At 44.2% G+C, this 20,236-nt stretch overlaps 1 protein-coding gene across 2 annotated transcripts in view; it reads left to right on the top strand.

Moving 5' to 3' along the window:
- Nucleotides 1-20,236, top strand: part of DIS3L2 (DIS3 like 3'-5' exoribonuclease 2) — a 334,011-nt gene that overhangs the window by 152,565 nt on the left and 161,210 nt on the right. For both annotated transcript variants that reach the window (XM_060767323.2, XM_060767322.2), the window contains exons 8-9: nucleotides 10,706-10,797; nucleotides 11,893-12,140. In XM_060767323.2, coding sequence (XP_060623306.2) covers nucleotides 10,706-10,797; nucleotides 11,893-12,140 — 340 coding nt within the window. The remainder of the gene's footprint in view (nucleotides 1-10,705; nucleotides 10,798-11,892; nucleotides 12,141-20,236) is intronic.

The following is a 20,236-nucleotide window of genomic DNA, read 5'->3' as shown; positions in this document are numbered from 1 at the left end:
GCCTCGCCAGGGGATCGATGAGACATGGCATGTGTCCATTGTTGAGGAATCGGGTTGTCTTAAAGAAAAGCTTAGAAAGAGGAGCTTAGCCTTATATTTGGGAACAAAACCAAGGTGATCTTGGATGCTACAGGGCTTTAGCTGAGCAGGACATGCTGGTTGAGGAAGACCACTGCAGGCACAACAAACAAACTAGCAAATAATTTGGGTCAGAACATCAGAGTAGTCCTGCTGAATCAGACCAAGAACCTTCTAAAGTTGCTCTGAAATGTCCTGCGTTCTCATTCTTTAACTGAAGTCCATACTCTAGGAAATAAAGCCCGACTGTTCACTGGAGGGAAGGATGTGAGAGGCAAAGATGAAGTACTTTGGCTACAGAAGGAGAAGACAGGAAAGCGCAGAGAAGACAATGATGCTGGGAAAAATGGAAGGAAAAAGGAAGAGGGCCGACCAAGGGCAAGATGGATGGATGGTAGCCTTGAAGTAACTGGCTTGACTTTGAAGGAGCTGGGTTGTGGCCATGAGCGTGGGCTTGTCACAAAAAGTTGGAAGCAACTGAACAAATAAACAACAACAACAAAACTGGAAGAAGCTATCATCAATGGCCCAAGGGAATAATATAGGAAGGGAAGAATGGGGTGTTCACCCTTTCCAAAACATTTCTTTGTTTCACTTTGATCTCTCTTACCTGCTAACATTAGTGAGTTTGCAGGAGGACTAAGTCTTCATTCAGCCCACCTTCTAGCTCTTCTTTAAGTTCTGGGGAGAGGTTTGGGAGTCCTAGGGCATTTACGAGTACCAGATTTGGCATCAGAAAACCTCCTGAGTTGATTTGCAAATGGAAAATCATTTGCTCTTGCCAACCTTGTGTAATTGGAGATTCTCCTTGGTGGTGTCATTTCCATCCCTTCCCAACACCACCTCAGTTTGCTAATTTATTTTTTAAATTTTATTTTTTGAAGATCAGAAAACACAATACTTTTTTTCTTTACTTTTGAGTGCTTACGTTTAATTGTGCTCCTCTTGGAGAGGGCTGGAGATTTCCACCGTGGTTGCGGCAAGCCTGGAAAAAATAACGTTGGACCTGTCATGGCTAATACGTGTTTTAATCTGATGGCTTTAAGGGTCTGCTTTGGCCACATCAGATGTCTTGCTTAATCTAATTTGTGCAAGGAACTTTCAAGACTTTTTTTAAAAAAAGGAAAGCCATCTTTGGCCTGGCTGAGCGGAGCCACCGGGCCCCAGCATATTGGTTCAAGCGGCAGCCTTGGAGGGGCGCGAACGCTGCCGTTGCTGGATCTAATTTGCTGGTAATAACAGAACTAATTGGAGAGGTTTCTTGCCATTAGTGGCTAATTTTCTTTTCAGCAAAGCTATAACAATTTTTGGTTTTGTCAGGTAATCACCCGAAAGGGAAACAAGAGGATTAAAGCACCGTTTTGCTGGGCTGGAGCTGCTGGAGGGTGTTTGCACTGTAAGATAAGCCCGGCAAGCCCTGCCCAAGCTAACATAGTAAATCTCCCACTGCAAACACAGCGCTGCCCAGGGTGGAAATATTGAATGGTCACCGGATAACCACGACAGCAAAGGTTCGGCACAGTTTATTTCTGGTTTGGCAAAGGGCAGCGAGGCTTCATTCTCTGCCCTCCCCGCCTCCTTCCCCCCACCACACATTACCTCTCTGAGTCGAGCTGTCCAGGATTTCTCCTGGCTCTCCCTGTTCTCCATTTGCTTGCCCCTATCAGTCCTGCTCCAAGCTCTTTCTCCAGAGCTGTTCTCATCGGGTGGGTGGGTATTACGTAGTTAGCGTTTTATGGGCTGCCAGGCTTTGTTGGGCCTGTCTTCCAATGAATACAAATTTGGTTCCTCTGCATAAGAACATCTTAATGATCTATCTATCTCAGCTTGCTTTCTCCCAACAGAAGCCAGATTGCTAGCACTAGGGCAGTGGTTCTCAACTTTCCTAATGCCGCGACCCCTTAATACAACTCCTCATGTTGAGGTGACCCCAACCATAAAATTATTTTCATTGTTACTTCACAACTGTTATGAATTTTAATGTAAATACCTGATATGTAGGATGTATTTTCATTCACTGGACCAAATTTGGAACAAATACCTTATACGTCCAAATTTGAATACTGATTGGGGGGGGGGGGGGGGTTGATTTTGTCATTTGAGAGTTGTAGTTGCTAGGATTTATAGTTAACCTATAAAATCATTCTGAAATCCACCAACATTGGAATTGAATCAAACTTGGCACACAGAACTCCTATGACCAACAGAAAATACTGGAAGGGTTTGGTGGGCATTGACCTTGAGTTCTGAAGTTGTAGTTCACTTCCATTCAGAGAGCACTGTGGACTCAAACAATGATGGATCTGGACCAAACCTGGCACAAATATTCAGTATGCCCAAATGTGAATACTGGCAGAGTTTGGGAAAAATAGACCTTGACATTTGGGAGTTGTAATTGCTGGGATTTATATTTCACCTGCAATCAAAGAGTATTTTGAGTCACACCAATAATAGAATTGGGCCAAACTTCCTACACAGAAATCTCATAACCAACAGAAAATACTGTGTTTTCTGATGGTCTTTGGTGACCCCTGTCACCCCCTCACAACCCCCCCAGGGGTCCCAAACCTCCAGGTTGAGAAATACTTCACTAGAGTGTAGCAAAATCAAATCATAGAATCACAGAGTTGGAAGGGACCCCAAGGGCCATGCAGTCCAACCCCTTTATTCTGCCAAGCAGGAACACACATCAAAGCCTGGTGAGACAGTGAGATCAGTAGTAGGCAGCACATGGCCTGTAGAAAGAAAGTAGAGGTAGTGTCATGGAAAGTTTTTGATAGAATTACAGGGCTCTGTGGGGGTCTCAGACTAATTTGCATTCAGAGATTGAATGGTTTTCCTGAATTTAATGAGCATCATTCATGAACCTTATAGAATCATAGTGTGGAAGAGACTCCAAGAAACATGCCATTAAACCTTGTTCTTCCATGCAGGAAGACACTATCAAAGCCTTCCCAGTAGACGCTGATCCAGACTTTGTTTCAAAACCTTCAGAGAAGGAGATTTAACCACATAGTCCCAGACAGCCTGCTCCACTGTCAAGCTGATCTATCCCTCAGGAAGTTCTTCCTAATATTCAGGTGGAATCCCTTTTCTTGAATTTTGCATCCACGGCTCTTCTGTGTAGCAGAAAACAAGCTTGGCCCCTTCCTCATTGTGACCTCCTTTCAGATATTTAAATATGGCCATATTGTCCCCTCTCAAATTTCTCTTCTCCAGGCAAAACATATCTCCCTCAACTTCAGACCTTTGACCACTTTGGTTGCCCTTCTCTGGACACCTTCCAGCTTGACACTCCCTTTCTTGAATGGTGATGCCCTCAACTGGACACAGAGTTATTCCATGTGAAGTCTGACCAAAGTAGAAAGGAAGATGCACTTCTAAAGTGTAAGAAGTGTTTGTAGCTCCTAAGTATGGCCATGTGGCGACATTATTCCAAACATTTAAACATGGCTGTCATGTCCCTTCTTAATCACTTCTTCTCCCAGTTAAACATACTCAGCTCCTTAGGCTGTTCCTCAAAGGACTTGGCTTAAAGACCTTTTACTATTTCGGTTGCCCTTTTTTGGACATTTTTTGACATTTATATTCTCAGCCTACACTTACTTACTTACCTAGGCGATCCCTTGTAACCCAAGAATGATTGTTCACCAAGCGTAGTATCTTGGCATTGGGTCTGCAGGTGGCTGTGAAGCCCTCTTCTTGATCCGCATGTTCTCCAGCAGTGAGGACATTGGTTTCCAGGTGGAAGGTGGTCCTCATCAGGGTTGGCTTGACACGCCTTCCTCTTGGTACATTTCTCCCTTTTGCCCCCCATTCGTGCCTCTTCGAATTCTGCAGCACTGTTGGTCACAACAGTGCTCGAGGGTCAGGGCGTCCCAGTTCTCGGTGTCTATGCCACAGTTTTTAAGGCTGGCTCTGAGCCCATCTTTAAATCTCGTTTCCTGTCCACCAACATTACATTTCCTGTAATTCTTTGGGAGATGGTGATCAGGAATTCAGACAATGTGGCCAGTCCAGCGGAGTTCATGGCGAAGGAGCATCGCTTCAATACTGGTGGTCTTTGCTTCTTCCAGCATGCTGACATTTGTCTTCCCAAGAAATTCACAGGATTTTTCAGAGGCGACACTGATGGAATCGTTCTAGACAGTCTGTAGACAGTCCACGTTTTGGAGGCATATAGCAGGGTTAGGAAGACAATAGCTTTATAAACAAGCACCTTGGTCTCCCTACGAATGTCTCGGTCCCCAGCCTACAGCTTTCAGTGCAGAAATGGCAAATATGTGGCCTTCCAGATATCATTGGATCCCAGTTCCTTTAAGCCCAGTTGGCATGACCAGTGACTAGGGATGGTGGGAATTGTTGTCTTTCAACTCTATGATTCTTAATTAAATAAAGAAATACATTTAGCAAGGACACAGTCAAAACTATAGAGATTGTGTAGAAGAGAGAAGTTCAGCAGGTGTTGCTTGTTACCTGGCTGTTTGACAAGCAGTACCAGCTGGAAACATGCACTGCTAAAATAAGTAAATACAGTAAAAGGTCGGTGTAAAAAAAACCCACTGGATGACTTTGGGTGAGTCACACATTTTCAGCCTCAGAAAACCCCATTATGGGTTCATCTTAGGGTTGCCCTAAGCTGGAAACGACTTGAAGGCACACTACAACATTGTGTAAATATATATATATCTGAGTCATTATGATATTAAAACCCTGGGAATTAAGAACAATACAAAATGCAAACATTTATAAAAGGTTTATTAAAAACCCTTCCCTCGAAAGAGTCAGTTTTCAGATGTAAGATAAAGGTTTGTGTGTGTATAGTGTGGAGGAAATAGTTTCTGATTGTCAAAAGGTACAAACCCACAGACAGCCAAAAGTGGGCAGAAGAGTGGGCAGAATCTAATTTTTACATTAAATGGGGGGAGGGGGGTATCCCATTTGCTAAGGAGAGCAGAACCTTTTAGCAGCCACATATTTATTTATTTATTTATTTATTTACTTTGCTTATATACCGCTGTATCTCAAGCCCGAAGGCGACTCACAGCGGTTCACAAACAGTAAAAACAGTAGAAACAGCAGTGGTTCCATACAACATATAACAATTGACTTAACACATTATCCATAAATTACCAATAAGCAATTACAATGCACAATTATTACAAAAAACAACCGTACCCAATCTTCTCATCATCCAAGCGTAGTCCAGGTTCGTCGTCCATTGTTCCATTCCTATGTTCCATTACCAGATTGCACTAAATTACTCAAACGCCTGCACAAACATCCAGGTCTTCACCTTTTTGCGGAATACCATTAGAGATGGTGCTAGTCTAATGTCATACCATTATCCACCTCAGGTTGAGATAGTGACACCTTTTAAAAAATGATCATTGCATATAAACTTAGCTTCATGCACAAACTCATTAAAAATATTGTCGAAGGCTTTTGTGGCTGGAATCTCTGGGTTGTTGTAGGTTTTTTCAGGCTATATGGCCATGTTCTAGAGGCATTCTCTCCTGACGTTTCACCTGCATCTATGGCAAGCATCCTCAGAGGTAGTGAGGAGGTTCTGAGGATACTGGCTATAGATGCAGGCAAAATGTCAGGAGAGAATGCCTCTAGAACAGGGGTCCTCAAACTAAGGCCTGGGGGCCGGATACAGCCCTCCAAGGTCATTTACCCGGCCCTTGCTCAGGGTCAATCTAAGTCTGAAATGACTTGAAAGCACACAACAACAACAACAACAATCATATCTCATCAGCCAAAAGCAGGCCCACACTTGAAATATTAATAAGTTTATATTTGTTTAAATTGTTCTACAGTTTAATTATTGTATTGCATTTAAATGTTTTTTGCACTACAAATAAAATATGTGCAGTGTTCATAGGAATTCATTCATGTTTTTTCCAAATTATAATCCGGCCCTCCAACAGTTTGAGGGACTGTGACCTGGCCCTCTGTTTAAAAAGTTTGTGGACCCCTGCTCTTGAACATGGCCATATAGCCCGAAAAAAACCTACAGCAACTCATTACAAATATTGTGTAGAAAATTACCCCCAGGTTCTGTGTAGTAGGTGTGTTTTACACGTCAATGAATTTCATATTTAGATTTGGGTCCCATCTTAAAGATATCTCATGATATCCCTATATGCAAATCCAGGTATTCTGAAATTCTGAAAAAATCCAGAACAGTTCCGGTGCCAGGTGTTTTGGATAAGAGGCACCCAACCTATGAATGGAGGAGCATTCCTGGAATGAAGTGTGTTAATGGGAAAGGTGTGTGTATAAACAGACAGGGCTCTCCTGTCTGGTCTGGTTCAGTTTCCAGTAAGGCACTTGAGTCAATCCAGCTGCTTTTCAATAAGCAAATGCCTCAGCACTTCCTCAGAAAAGTACCTGATCAGGTTTCTTCTCCTTCTGCCTTCTCACCTTCCTGATTGTTGCAACATCATGAAAATTCTGCTTCCTCTACTAGCTTCTAGGGTAGTATAGCCTAGTACAGGTTGAGTATCCCTTTTCTGAAATGTCTTTCAGATTTTGGAAAACTTGTATTTCTCTATATGCACATGATAAGGTATCATGGAGATGGTTCCCAAGTCTAGACATGAAAGTCATGTATGCTTCATATACTCCTTATACACATAGCCTGGAGACTAGGACACAGAACAGTGGCTTCAAATGATAGGAAAGGAGATTCCACCTGAACGTGAGGAAGAACTTCCCAACTGTGAGAGCTGTTCAGCAGTGGAACTCTCTGCCCTGGAGTGTGATGGAGGCTTCTTCTTCAGAAGCTTTCAAAGTGAGCCTGGATGGCCAACAGTCAGGGATGCTTTGAAGGCAATTTTCCTGCTTCGTGGCAGAATGGGGTTGGATTGGATGGCCCACAAGGTCTCTTTCAACTCTTACGATTCTATGAAATTAATTTATACACAATATTTTTAATAATATGCATGGAACAAAGTTTATGTCCATTGAGCCATCACAGAGCCATTCATGTGGACAATATTGGATTTTGGAGCATTTTGGAACTCCAGATGACGGGTGCTCAACCTGCACATTTGTAAGGCACCAGGTAGGTGGAAGGAAGCTAATTTAGAACATCTGAATGTGGTTTGAAAAATACCCTGATTTGATCTGTTCTGGGGATCATAGCCAAAGACTTCCAGGTTCCACCAAAAATACTAATAAATGTATCCAAAAACAAATCAAGTTTGGAGTTTCCTTAAAAGCCAAAATGGCTAGACTGAGACTGTCATGCTTTAGATATATCATTTTGAGTCACATCAATGATAGAATTGGGTCAAACTTGTTGGAAAAGACAATATTGCTTGGATGACAGTAAATAAAGAAGGTTACTGGTGCATGGACTTAATCAAGGAAGCAACGGTTAATCGATGGGTTGTTGTAGGTTTTTTCGGGCTATATGGCCATGTCCTAGAGGCATTCTCTCCTGACGTTTCGCCTGCATCTATGGCAAGCATCCTCAGAGGTAGTGAGGCCTGTTGGAACTAGGAAAAAGGGACCACTCTCCAACATTAGTACCAAAAGGGTTACGAATTAGTTTTTGGTCAACTTTAGATTTTTTTTGACCAGGGACCACTCTCCAACATTAGTACCAAAAGGGTTACGAATTAGTTTTTGGTCAACTTTAGATTCAGTTTGGTTATGTGGGGTGCTGATTCCGAAAATTGCATTGGATAGACAACATCAGCTCTAGTTTCTGATACGGAACATATGCCATCCAATTGTCACCATCTGCTCATCCACAGAAAACTATATTTAAAAATCTAGAGCTGATGTAGACATGTTGTTGTTCATTCGTTTAGTCGTTCCAACTCTCTGTGACCTCATGGACCAGCCCAGGCCAGAGCTCCTTGTTGGCCGTCACCACCCCCAGCTCCTTCAAGGTCAATCCAGTCACTTCAAGGATGCCATCCATCCATCTTGCCCTTGGTCGGCCCCTCTTTCTTTTTCCTTCCATTTCCCCAGCATCATTGTCTTCTCTAAGCTTTCCTTTCTTCTCATGATGTGGCCAAAGGACTTCATCTTGACCTCTACTATCCTTCCCTCCAATTAGCAGTTGGGCTTTATTTCCTGAAGTATGGACTGGTTGGATCTTCTCGCAGTCCAAGGCACTCTCAGATCTTCTCGCAGTCCAAGGCACTTTCTTGTAGTTTGAAGCCATCGTTCCATTGCGTCTTCCAGCACCACAGTTCAGAAGCATCTATCTTCCTTGGTCTATCCAATGCCATTTTCTGAATAACCACTGCCTTAAACCTGTTAATATGAAGGCTGCAATACCTTCTCTGGCCACCCACAATGGGGCTCTGCAGGGTTCAAGCCAGATGTTTCATGCCTTTAGCAGATTACTGGTCTTATTGTCAGAATTCCTGCATCAGGATGCTCTTGTCTCCTTGCTTGCAATTTATGCGATGCAAGCAATTGTATGCATCTTGATGTCAACACTTAATGATCATATAAAAACAATTTTAACAGCTTTACTCTTTTAAACTTTTTCAATTCTTTAATATGTTTTTAACACAGAAATGGCATCCCACAGGAGAGAGAGATTTTTTTTTCGACCCAATATTAGGATTAGACTTGAAATATCGATTGATCATAGGCAGGGAAGAAAGTGCAAAGGCAGGGCTCCAAGTGAACATTCACAAGAATAATGATCACTTACATAACTTCAAACTGGATGCTGAAGATATTGAAATAGTCCAGGAATTTCTATCCCTTGGCTCAAAATGGAGAGTTAAGCAAAGTGGAGAGATAAGAATTTATTTTGATTCCGAACATAGCGAGCAGGATTCTATGTGACCAGATAGAATCATAGAATCATAGAATCAAAGAGTTGGAAGAGATCTCATGGGCCATCCAGTCCAACCCCATTCTGCCAAGAAGCAGGAATATTACATTCAAATCACCCCTGACAGATGGCCATCCAGCCTCTTTAAAAGCTTCCAAAGAAGGAGCATCCACCACACTCTGGGGCAGAGAGTTCCACTGCTGAACAGCTCCAGTCAGGAAGTTCTTCCTCATGTTCAGATGGAATCTCCTTTCTTGTAGTTCGAAGCCATTGTTCCATTGCGTCCTAGTCTCCAGGGTAGCAGAAAACAAGCTTGATCCTTCCTCTCTATGACTTCCTCTCACATATTTATACATGGCTATCATGTCTCCTCTCAGCCTTCCCTTCTTCAGGCTAAACATGCCCAGCTCCTTAAACCGCTCCTCATAGGGCTTGTTCTCCAGACCCTTGATCATTTAAGTCGCCCACCTCTGGACACATTCCAGCTTGTCAACATCTCTCTTGAATTGTGGTGCCCAGAACTGGACACACTATTCCAGGGGTGGTCTAACCAAAGCGGAATAGAGCATGGGGAGCATGACTTCCCTAGACCTAGACACTATGCTCCTATTGATGCAGGCCAAAATCCCATTGGCTTTTTTTGCTGCCACATCACATTGTTGGCTCATATTTAACTTGTTGTCCACGAGGACTCCAAGATCTTTTTCACACGTCCTGCTCTCGAGCCATGCATCATCGTCCCCCATTCTGTATCTTTGCATTTCGTTTTTTCTGCCAAAGTGGAGTATCTTGCATTTGTCCCTGTTGAACTTCATTTTGTTAGTTTTGGACAATCATCTCTCTAATCTGTCAAGATTGTTTTGAATCCTGCTCCTGTCCTCTGGAGTCTTGGCTATCCCTCCCAATTTGGTAGGGCACCTCCTTCCCCCTAATGAATGGTACACAAGAGACTCTTTTGAAGCTGTTAGCCATTTAGGAGTACCCACATTTGTGACATTCAGGTTTCACTCCACAACAAACTTTATTTTGACTGGTTTGAATACCAGCCATATCTTCTGCAAAGTGAGGAGTTTGATTGTAGAGGGGAAATATATCTGCATGACAGTAAATCGACTGTTTGTTGAGCTTAGCATCCCTAAGCCCAGTGTAACATGCAAATGTTAGTGGTCTCTTGGCTTACATCTTGCTGTTTTCGGAAGGAATATTCTTTTTTCCCTTTCTTTCCTTTGAGTGTATATGACTATTTTCCCCGAGCCTTTTGAAAAAGAGCAGCTGGGCCCTGGTGGAAGGCTATCTTCTTGCAAGGTGCGGTTTGAGTTTCTAGGCAAAATATGCATTTTATAACCTTGCATAACATTCTTGAAAGGAAATTAAATATTTTAATGAATGGGAGTCTTTAAAGGGGAACTATTTATGTAATGCGAAAAGCAAAGTTGACCCCAATGTAAAAAATGCCAGGAAATCCAAACGCTTTAATTTGCATTTAATAAATAGAGTGTGTTTTCCACCATTTTGTTTATTATGGCTGCCGTGGATGTTCTTGTAAATGTTGGGGTTTATTTTGATTTTAGCAGATGTTCACAATGGAAGTTGACCATATATCTGTTCCCTATTGCGGCCTGGAGGGGATTCTGAAATGCTGCGATTTGTTCCACGGTCGTTCTGACATAACGGTCTTTGCTGCTTTCTGCCTGGGCCAGCGCTCAAAACTGGTCCTTGGGAATGCCAGAAGGGGACAGGAAAGGTCTGGAACGAGGGAGGAAAGGATCTTGGAGCATTTGCAGAGGGTGTTATTTACGCTTGTGTGTTCCACAGGGAAGGATTCGGAGGCTTGCAGCACCTGCCCTGGGAAGCAAGACGACGCCTCTAAAGCAAATGATCCAGACCAGATTCAGAAGACTGCCAAGGTAGTATCCTGTGTCGTTAAAGAGGGCACATGCTCACTTCCATCCCCCAAATGTAGTTTTTCAAACTTTCATGACACTTGAAGCTGTGAGTTGCTTAGGGAGACATTAGAATTGGAAGAGACCGCAAGGGCCATTCAGTCCCACCCCATTCTACCATGCAAGAAACACAATTAAAGCACTCCCAACAGATGGCCACCCAGCCCTTCACATCCCTCATGGTCTTGAACTACCCTGAGATATTGGTTGTTCTCTCTAGTCCTACAGCTGGACCATCACAAAGGGCTTATAGTTCAGTAAGACAACACAAGTGCAGTATGAAGGCAGCTCAGGTCCCTGACCACGGCATCTTTGTGCATGGCAGAACGAAGCCTAGAATCATAAGGTTGGGAGACCCCAAGGGCCATCCAGTACAACTCCATTCTTGCATGCCGTAAAACACAACCAAAGCAATGTATTGTCGAAGGCTTTCATGGCTGGAATCACTGGGTTGTTGTAGGTTTTTTCGGGCTATATGGCCATGGTCTAGAGGCATTCTCTCCTGACGTTTCGCCTGCATCTATGGCAAGCATCCTCAGAGGTAGTGAGACCTCACTACCTCTGAGGATGCTTGCCATAGATGCAGGCGAAACGTCAGGAGAGAATGCCTCTAGACCATGGCCATATAGCCCAAAAAAACCTACAACAACAAAACCAAAGCACTCCCAACAGATGGCCATCCAGTCTCTGCTTAAAACCTCCAGAGAAGAAGATTCAACTGGACTCCCAGACAGCATCTACCAAAACAGCTCTGACTGTCAGTATGTTCCTTCTAATATTTAGGTGAAATCTCTTTTCCTACAGTGTGAAACCATTGCTCCAGAAAAGCAGAAAACAAACTTGCCCCCTCCTCAGTATGACATCCTTTCTAATATTTCATCATGGCAATCACGTCCCTTCTCAGTGTTCTTTTCTCCAAGCTAACATTGCCAAGCTAAACCATTCCTCATTGGAGCCCATGGGTTTTGTGACTGTAGAAAGCATCCCAAGGTCTGCTTTCTTGGTCACTTGTGTGAAATGCTCTAAGGCACTCAGTTGTGACTTTTATGGCTCTTCCAGGTGGTCTACATCTTGGAGAAGAAGCATTCCAGGGTTGCAACGGGCTTCATCCGGCTCTTGACTGACCGCAACAGTGAACGTTTCAAGAAGTGCGCCATGTTTTCACCCGTGGACCATAGAGTGCCTCGTGCATACGTGGCTTTGGCTGACTGCCCACCCGATTTTCCGACCAGGCCTGAGGACTACGTCAACACTCTCTTCATCTGCCGTATCGTGGACTGGAGAGAGGATAGCAATTTTGCCCTCGGGTATGTGGCTGCTGGGGGCAGAAAGAGGGGCCCCAGGTTTTGACTGTGCCTCTACAGCAGTGGTTCTCAACCTGGGGTCCCCAGATGTTTTTGGCCTACAACTCCCAGAAATCCAAGCCAGTTTACCAGCTGTTAGGATTTCTGGGAGTTGAAGGCCAAAAACATCTGGGGACCCCAGGTTGAGACCCACTGCTCTACAGTGAAGTTCTTGTTGACGTTTCTGCTGACCACCTTGTGGGAACAGAAAAGGTGGAGATGGTTTCAAGTTGGGTTGGTTTCAAGGAACCAGGGAGACTTCCCATGCAGTCTGCTGTGGTGTGCAACCATGGCTATGAAATGCCCTTGCTTTACATGCAGTTCACTTTCAATTGTATCTGAGTGAAGATTGGCTCACCCTGCTGACAAGGAGTGTCTCTGGAGTTGTTCTCCCTTGTGAACAAAGCTTTTCTTGGCAAGAAGTGGCTTTTCTCTTATTTGATGTTGAACCATTCCTTCCCTTTTTCCAACTGAGTTGGAAATGTGGGGCTGGTGTTTGTCTGTGTGCCCTTTCATGGTGTCACCAGCCACTTTAAGAGATGTAATGAAGGTAGAGCGGCTCTGCGTTTCAGTAATGCACCCATTAAAACACCAGCTTGTCCAGGTGTGAGAGAAACCTGGTCCTGTCTCAGAGGTGTGTTTCTAGGGGAGGGGGCTGACTTGTGTGACCCTTGGGTGCCATCTGGTGGTCAACGGAAAGGTGCTTCCTTGATGAACCAGATGGAGGGGTCAACTTATCCGAAGGTTTTGCTTGCTTTGCTTCTCTGGAAAGGGCTAGAAAACATTAGGGGAGGAAAAACTGGTGGATATATATGTGAAGATAGGTCTTCCAGGTGTTCTTCACCCTTTCTGAGCTGTTTTAGGGCAGTTGAGAGTTGAAGCCCAACAACATTTGAAGGGATGGATGAAATTATGACACTCTGAAACACAAGTTCTGGCTCATCATCACACAAGTTAGAAGTTAAGACTTGAAACTGAAGCTTGGTGACTAGTAATGTCCTCCAGCAGGGAGTAGCTGAGAAAGAGGTGTGTATGTTCTCCATACTTTAAGCATCTCTTAGGTGGTGGGTTTAAGGATTGATAATGTTGGTGTGCATGAGGCCCAAGGAATTAGAAATATGAGGCCTAAAGAGAGTTATTACCAAATGGTTGCTCCAAAATGGTTTTGTTGCTTGGTTGAGTTGGGTGATCTTTTGGGAGCAAGTCAAATGCCTGATGATTGAATTACACTAATACCTATACCAGGCTATTAGTTATAAAGGCCTGCATAACATTCTGTCATTTTTCAACTAGTAAACATTCTGACTAAACAAAGATGATCAGTGCCTGATTTCAGAAATCCATTTGTCATTGTCTCGCTTGAAAGCCTAGAGAGTTACCATCCAAGGTAGAAGGAACTGATCAGTTAAAGCAGTGGTGTCAAACTTGTGGTCTTCCAGGTGTTTTGGACTTTAATTCCCATAACTCCTGGCTGTTGGACAAGCTACCTAGAGCTTCTGGGAGTTGGAGGCCCAAACATCTGGAGTGCCACAAGCTTGACACCTCTGAGTTTGAGTGATTCGTACAGAGGTGCTCATACAATCAAACTGAATCTCAGGATTTCTTTGGTGCAGCTCTTTCTTGAGCTGGGTGGACAGTGATATCATTCTTAGGCAGCACATGGCCCACAGATAGAAGGTTGGAGTGGTTTCATGGAGAGGTCTTGGGCTAGTTTGGATGCATCTCCTGAACATCATTCATTAACCACAGTTTTCATAGTGTTAGAAGAGGGGGCCATCGAATCCAACCTCAGTTTTCCATGCAGGAAAACATAATCAAAGACCTCCCAACAGATGTCCATCCAACTTCTGTTTCAAAAACTCCAGAGAAAGAGACTCCACTGGACTCCCAGAGAGCAGCATATCCCACTGTCAAACAGATCTTACCTTTAGGAAGTTCTTCCTAGTGTTTAGGTGGAATCTCTTTTCCTGTAATTCCAAAGCAGTGGAAAACAAGGTTGACCTTTCCTCAATGTGACATCCTTTGTGCATGGCTCTCATGTCTCCCCTCAGCCTCCTTTTCTCCAAACTAAACACCCCCTCCTCAGAGGGGATTCATGACTTCCAAACTTTTGACCAATTTGGTTGCCCTTCTTTGGACACTTTCCAGCTTGTTCATATCCTTCTTGAATTTTGGTGCCTGGAACCAGACACAGTCTTCTTGGTGATGTTTGACCACAGTGGAAGAGAGTGGTATTATTACATCCTTTGATGTAGAGCAGTGGTTCTCAACCTGGGGTCCCCAGATGTTTCTGGCCTACAACTCCCAGAAATCACAGCCAGTTTACCAACTGTTAGGATTTCTGGGAGTTGAATGCCAAAAACATCTGGGGACCCCAGGTTGAGAACCACTGATGTAGAGACACTATAACAAGTGACCTCAAACTTGGCCCATCCAGATGTTTGGGCCTCCAGCTCCCAGAAGCCCTAGCCAGCTTCTTCAGTGGTCAGGAATTCTGGAGGGCCAGAGTTTGGGGATGCCTGAACGATACTTGTATTAATGCAGCCTAGAATTGCATTGCTTTTTTAGTTGCTCCATCATTCTGTTGAATGATGGAGCAACTAAAACTCACTAAAACTCATAGATCCCTTGCACATATCCTCTTATTAAGCCAGTACAACAGTGTGATGCAGCAACTCACAACCCGATGCAATAAATTACCCAGCTTGGTCAGGTCCCGTTGTTGAGTACACTCTCTTCTTAGTTACAGAGTGTACAGCCATATGCAACTGACAGAGTGTATTTTAAGTCAGTCTGAGCTCTGCATGTCTTCCAGTGTTGATTTTGTGTCAGAAATTAGCCATTCTGGAAGCAGAAGGACATTTATGGAGAAACTAAATACAGCAGTGCTCCCCTTCCCTTGTTTCCCTTCTCCTCTGTTATTGGTTTGGCCCCATTTCTCTCCTCCTTCCTGGATTAATTACCTGGGTAATTCCCTCCCCATGTAACACAGTGAAGTCACCGTGTGGATTAGCCAGCCAGGTTTGGCCACATCACAAAGTCACTGCAGGCATTTTGGCAACCGGAGGAGCAAGCGAAGGCCAGCATCAGTTAATATTCATATATTCTTGCACAGCAAGTGGATAAATCCACCCCAGAGACTTGAATGGTTTCCGACTTAGCTGAGAGAGGCCACAAAACCACTCAGCAGCCTCTCCAAGATGACATCTTTTAGATGTGTTGGACTTCAGCCCCATCATCCCCAGTCAGTCTGCTCGTGGAGGCTGCGCGTGAGGGAAGTTTTAGCCCGAAGGCTAACTCTTACACAGTTTTTGCTTGAGATAGGATATTTCTGCAGAATGGAACCATGTGGGAGGCAATATGTTGTTGCTTTCTGTCTTCCTCTTGCTCTGATCAACCTTTTAATGTGTCTCATATCTTCTCTCATAGTTATGTATAGCTAGATATTCCCATTGTATGGACATTGGTTGAAGAGTATGAAGCAAAATCTCTGGGCAACTGCAGTTTCCAGTCTTTGTGCCACCGAAAAAGAAGAAAAAAGTTACTTGTAAACTGCTCCATCTCTTATAGGGAAAATAACACCAACCTTACAGATCTGTAGCTTTTGTTTTAGTGCAGACGTTACTGAAATCCACAGCCAGTGGTGGTGCCTAGCCTCTGGAATCCACTTGGTGCTTCTGGTGGCTGCCCAGGGACTATGAGTAAAGGTTGAGTAGCTGTAGGCTTCTCCGTGCTTCTCCTCAGTTTCTTGGGCCTTTGTGTTCACTTTGTCTACCACACCATCCATGTCCCTAGAACATGGCCACATAGTCCGAAGAAAACCTACAACAACCCAGTGATTCCAGCCACGAAAGCCTTCGACAATACGTGTCCCCAGTACTTTGGAGATTAATTTTGCAGAATTGAGGTGGAGAGGGAAGGACAAGGCAGGGTCATTTTGGAAAAGAGGGAAGTAAGGAGGTTGAAAGAAGAAAGCACAAAAGCTGGGTTGCAGCTAAACATCAAAAAACCCAAGATTATGGCAACAGGAATGATTGACAACTGGGAAATAGAGGGAGAAAACGTGGAGGCCGTGACAGACTCTGTATTTCTAGGCGCAAATATTACTGCAGACGCAGACTGTGGCCAGGAAATCAGAAGACGCTTACTTCTTGGGAGGAGAGCAATGGCCAATCTTGATAAAATAGTGAAGAGTAGAAACATCACACTGGCAACAAAGATCCACATAGTCAAAGTAATTGTATTCCCCGTAGTCACCTACGGTTGTGAGAGCTGGACCATAAGGAAGGCTGAGCGAAGGAAGAGAGATGCTTTTGAGCTGTGGTGTTGGAGGAAAGTGCTGAGAGTGCCTTGGACTGCGAGAAGATCCAACCAGTCCATACTTCAGGAAATAAAGCCCGACTACTCATTGGAGGGAAGAATAGTAGAGGCCAAGATGAAGTCCTTTGGCCACATCATGAGAAGAAAGGAAAGCTTAGAGAACAATTATGCTGGGGAAATGGAAGGAAAAAGGAAGAGGGGCTGACCAAGGGCAAGATGGATGGATGGCATCCTTGAACTGACTGGAATGACCTTCAAGGAGCTGGGGATGGTGACAGCCGACAGGGAGCTCTGGCGTAGGCTGGTCCATGAAGTCATGAAGAGTTGGAAACGACTGAACGAATAAACAACAAGGAGGTTTAACAAAGTACAGTTGAATTCCTGTGTTTACTTATAAATGGAGGGACGTATATGAGAGAGAATGTGAATGAGGTGCCTTCATTTGTTTTTTTGGAAAGGTGTTTCCAGACATAAAGCAGGGAGTGGGGAGAGTGACTCCAGTACTCTCAAGGTTTCTGTGAGTCTTTCCACTGAAACAGCTTCTAGAGTCTCCTGCTTGTCCTCCTTGGGCTGCCCTTTTCTTTGTAGAGAAACTGGATGGTGGTAGCAGAGCTATTGCAAAGCCTCATAAGCTGATTAAGAGCAAGTCATCTGAACCTCTTCAAGATACTCTCCTTCCAAGTCTTTCTTCCTTCTTTTGTGATCCCTTTCTACCTTTCTCCTCATCCAATTCCCTTCCTCATTGAGTTTTGAACAAGCAGCACCAAGTTAGGAACCTCAAGTGGGCCATGCTGATTTGCTAATTAGTAAAACCTCCTGGTAAACTAGTAAAAACTAGATTGACCTGGAAGGAGCTGGAGGTGGTGACGGCCGACAGGGGTCTCTGGCGTGGGCTGGTCCATGAGGTCACAAAGAGTAAGAAATGACTGAACTAATGAACAACAACAACAATAAAATTTGCCAGGGGTAAATGGCTCTAGCTCCCTTCCTACATCCAGGAGACTGTATCTCCCGTCCCTATTCCAGTTTTGGTGGCCTCTGGCATGTCCCTACAAAGATGTAGAAATGCTCACAAACAATTCATAGAATCATAGAATCATAGAATCATAGAATTATAGAGTTGGAAGAGACCTCATGGGCCATCCAGTCCAACCCCCTGCCAAGAAGCAGGAAAATTGCATTCAAAGCACCCCTGACAGATGGCCATCCAGCCTGTTTAAAAGCTTCCAAAGAAGGAGCCTCCACCACACTCCAGGGCAGAGAGTTCCACTGCTAAACAGCTCTCAGTCAGGAAGTTCTTCTTAAAGTTCAGATGGAATCTCCTCTCTTGTAGTTTGAAGCCATTGCTCCATGTCCTAGTCTCCAGGAAAGCAGAAAACAAGCTTGCTCCCTCCTCCCTGTGGCTTCCTCTCACATATTTATACATTTATTTATTTATTTATTTATTTAGAAGATTTATATACCGGCCTTCTCCACCTCGATGAGGGACTCAGGTCGGTTTACAGAGCATAACAAATACAATCATATAAAACAACAATCATAGATCAATACATATTACATGGCTCTCATATCTCCTCTCAGCCATCTCTTCTGCAGGCTAAACATGCCCAGCTCTCCATAGGGCTTGTTCTCCAGACCCTTGATCATTTTAGTCGCCCTCCTCTGGACACTTTCCGGCTTGCCAATATCTCTCTTCAGTTGTGGTGCCCAGAATTGGACACAATATTCCAGATGTGGTCTAACCAAGGCAGAATAGAGAATGGGGAGCATTACTTCCCTGGATCTAGACACTAGGCTCCTATTGATGTAGGCCAAAATCCCATTGGCTTTTTTTTTTTTTGCTGCCACATCACATTGTTGGCTCATGTTTAACTTGTTGTCCACGAGGACTCCAAGACCTTTTTCACACATACTGCTCTCAACCCAGGTGTCCCCCATTCTGTATCTTTGCATTTCGTTTTTTCTGCCTAAGTGGAGTATCATGGGTTACGGCTAGGGTCAGGGTCAGGGTTAGGGTCGAGTCATTAGAAAGAGGGGAGGCCAGGATACAGAGTTCCTGCAGATCTGTTTCAGGAGTATCTTCATCCTGGAAAGAAGTGACGAGCGGAGTGCCATCAGCAGGGTTCCCCCCTGGGCCCGGTCCTGTTCAACATTTTTATTAATGACTTAGATGAAGGGTTAGAAGGCAGGATCATCAAGTTTACAGACGACACCAAATTGGGAGGGAGAGCCAATACTCTAGAGGACAGGAGCAGGATTCAAAACTATCTTGACAGATTAGAGAGATGATTGGCCAAAACTAACAAAATGAAGTTCAACAGTGACAAATGCAAGATACTCCACTTTGGCAGGAAAAACAAAATGCAAAGATACAGAATGGGGGACAATGCCTGGCTCGAGAGCAGTATGTGTGAAAAGGATCTTGGAGTCCTCATGGACAACAAGTTAAACATGAGTCAACAGTGTGATGTGGCTGCAAAAAAAGCCAATGGGATTTTGGCCTGCATCAATAGGAGCCTAGTGTCTAGATCTAGGGAAGTAATGCTACCCATGCTCTATTCCGCTTTGGTTAGGCCACACCTGGAATATTGTGTCCAATTCTGGGCACCACAATTCAAGAGAGATATTGACAAGCTGGAATGTGTCCAGAGCAGGGCAACTAAAATGATCAAGGGTCTGGAGAACAAGCCCTATGAGGAGCGGCTTAAGGAGCTGGGCATGTTTAGCCTGCAGAAGAGAAGGCTGAGAGGAGATATGATAGCCATGTATAAATATGTGAGAGGAAGCCACAGGGAGGAGGGAGCAAGCTTGTTTTCTGCTGTCCTGGAGACTAGGACACGAAACAATGGCTTCAAACTACAAGAGAGGAGATTCCATCTGAACATGAGGAAGAACTTCCTGACTGTGAGAGCCGTTCAGCAGTGGAACTCTCTGCCTCGGAGTGTGGTGGAGGCTCCTTCTTTGGAAGCTTTTAAACAGAGGCTGGATGGCCATCTGTCGGGGGTGATTTGAATGCAATATTCCTGCTTCTTGGCAGAATGGATGGCCCATGAGGTCTCTTCCAACTCTACGATTCTATGATTCTATGATTCTACCAGAAAGGTGGCAAATGGGCCAGACATGACTGATTCTTGTAGAAAATGGAATATGTAGCACAGTTTTGACTGATGATAATTGTGAGTCACATAAAAAGAAAATTGCTGTGTCATTACCTTGTTGGGGAAATCTCCGAGACAGACAATGAAGTAACAGGTTATAGGAAACAAGGCAGCTTCTGGGTATAATGCTGAGTAGTCCGGCAGAACAATTTGCCTTTGAAAAGAAGATGAACTGCATATCATTTGTGATCTGTAGTTCATCTTCCTTGTGCTGGGAATGGAGATGCGTACCACACTTAGATGAGCGACAAATGGAGAAAAGAAGTGTGCACATGCTAAAATTATACTTCTGTATGATTTGGATGTTCCTAAGATGGACCAGGCAAGTGTTGGGCAGGGCTGAGGTCCATTTTCTGACCCTAGAATCATCTGGTGGTGACACCAATCTCTTCAAGTGAAAAGAAAAAGGCACATCTATGTTGAACCTGAGGCCAATCCAGAGGAGTCTGGGGGGCATTCCTGGGCTCTATTCAAATGCAAAGACAAGCTTAGGTTTGTGACATCTCCAGAAAGGAGGATAATGCCTCTGCAACCAAGAAAAACCCAGTTCTCTTCCCAGTGATTGGCAGGGAGAACTTTACC

The sequence above is a fragment of the Anolis sagrei genome, chromosome 3, assembly GCF_037176765.1.
Source record: "Anolis sagrei isolate rAnoSag1 chromosome 3, rAnoSag1.mat, whole genome shotgun sequence".
In the NCBI taxonomy this organism is placed as follows: domain Eukaryota; kingdom Metazoa; phylum Chordata; class Lepidosauria; order Squamata; family Dactyloidae; genus Anolis; species Anolis sagrei.
This window is presented reverse-complemented; position numbering and strand designations above follow the sequence as displayed.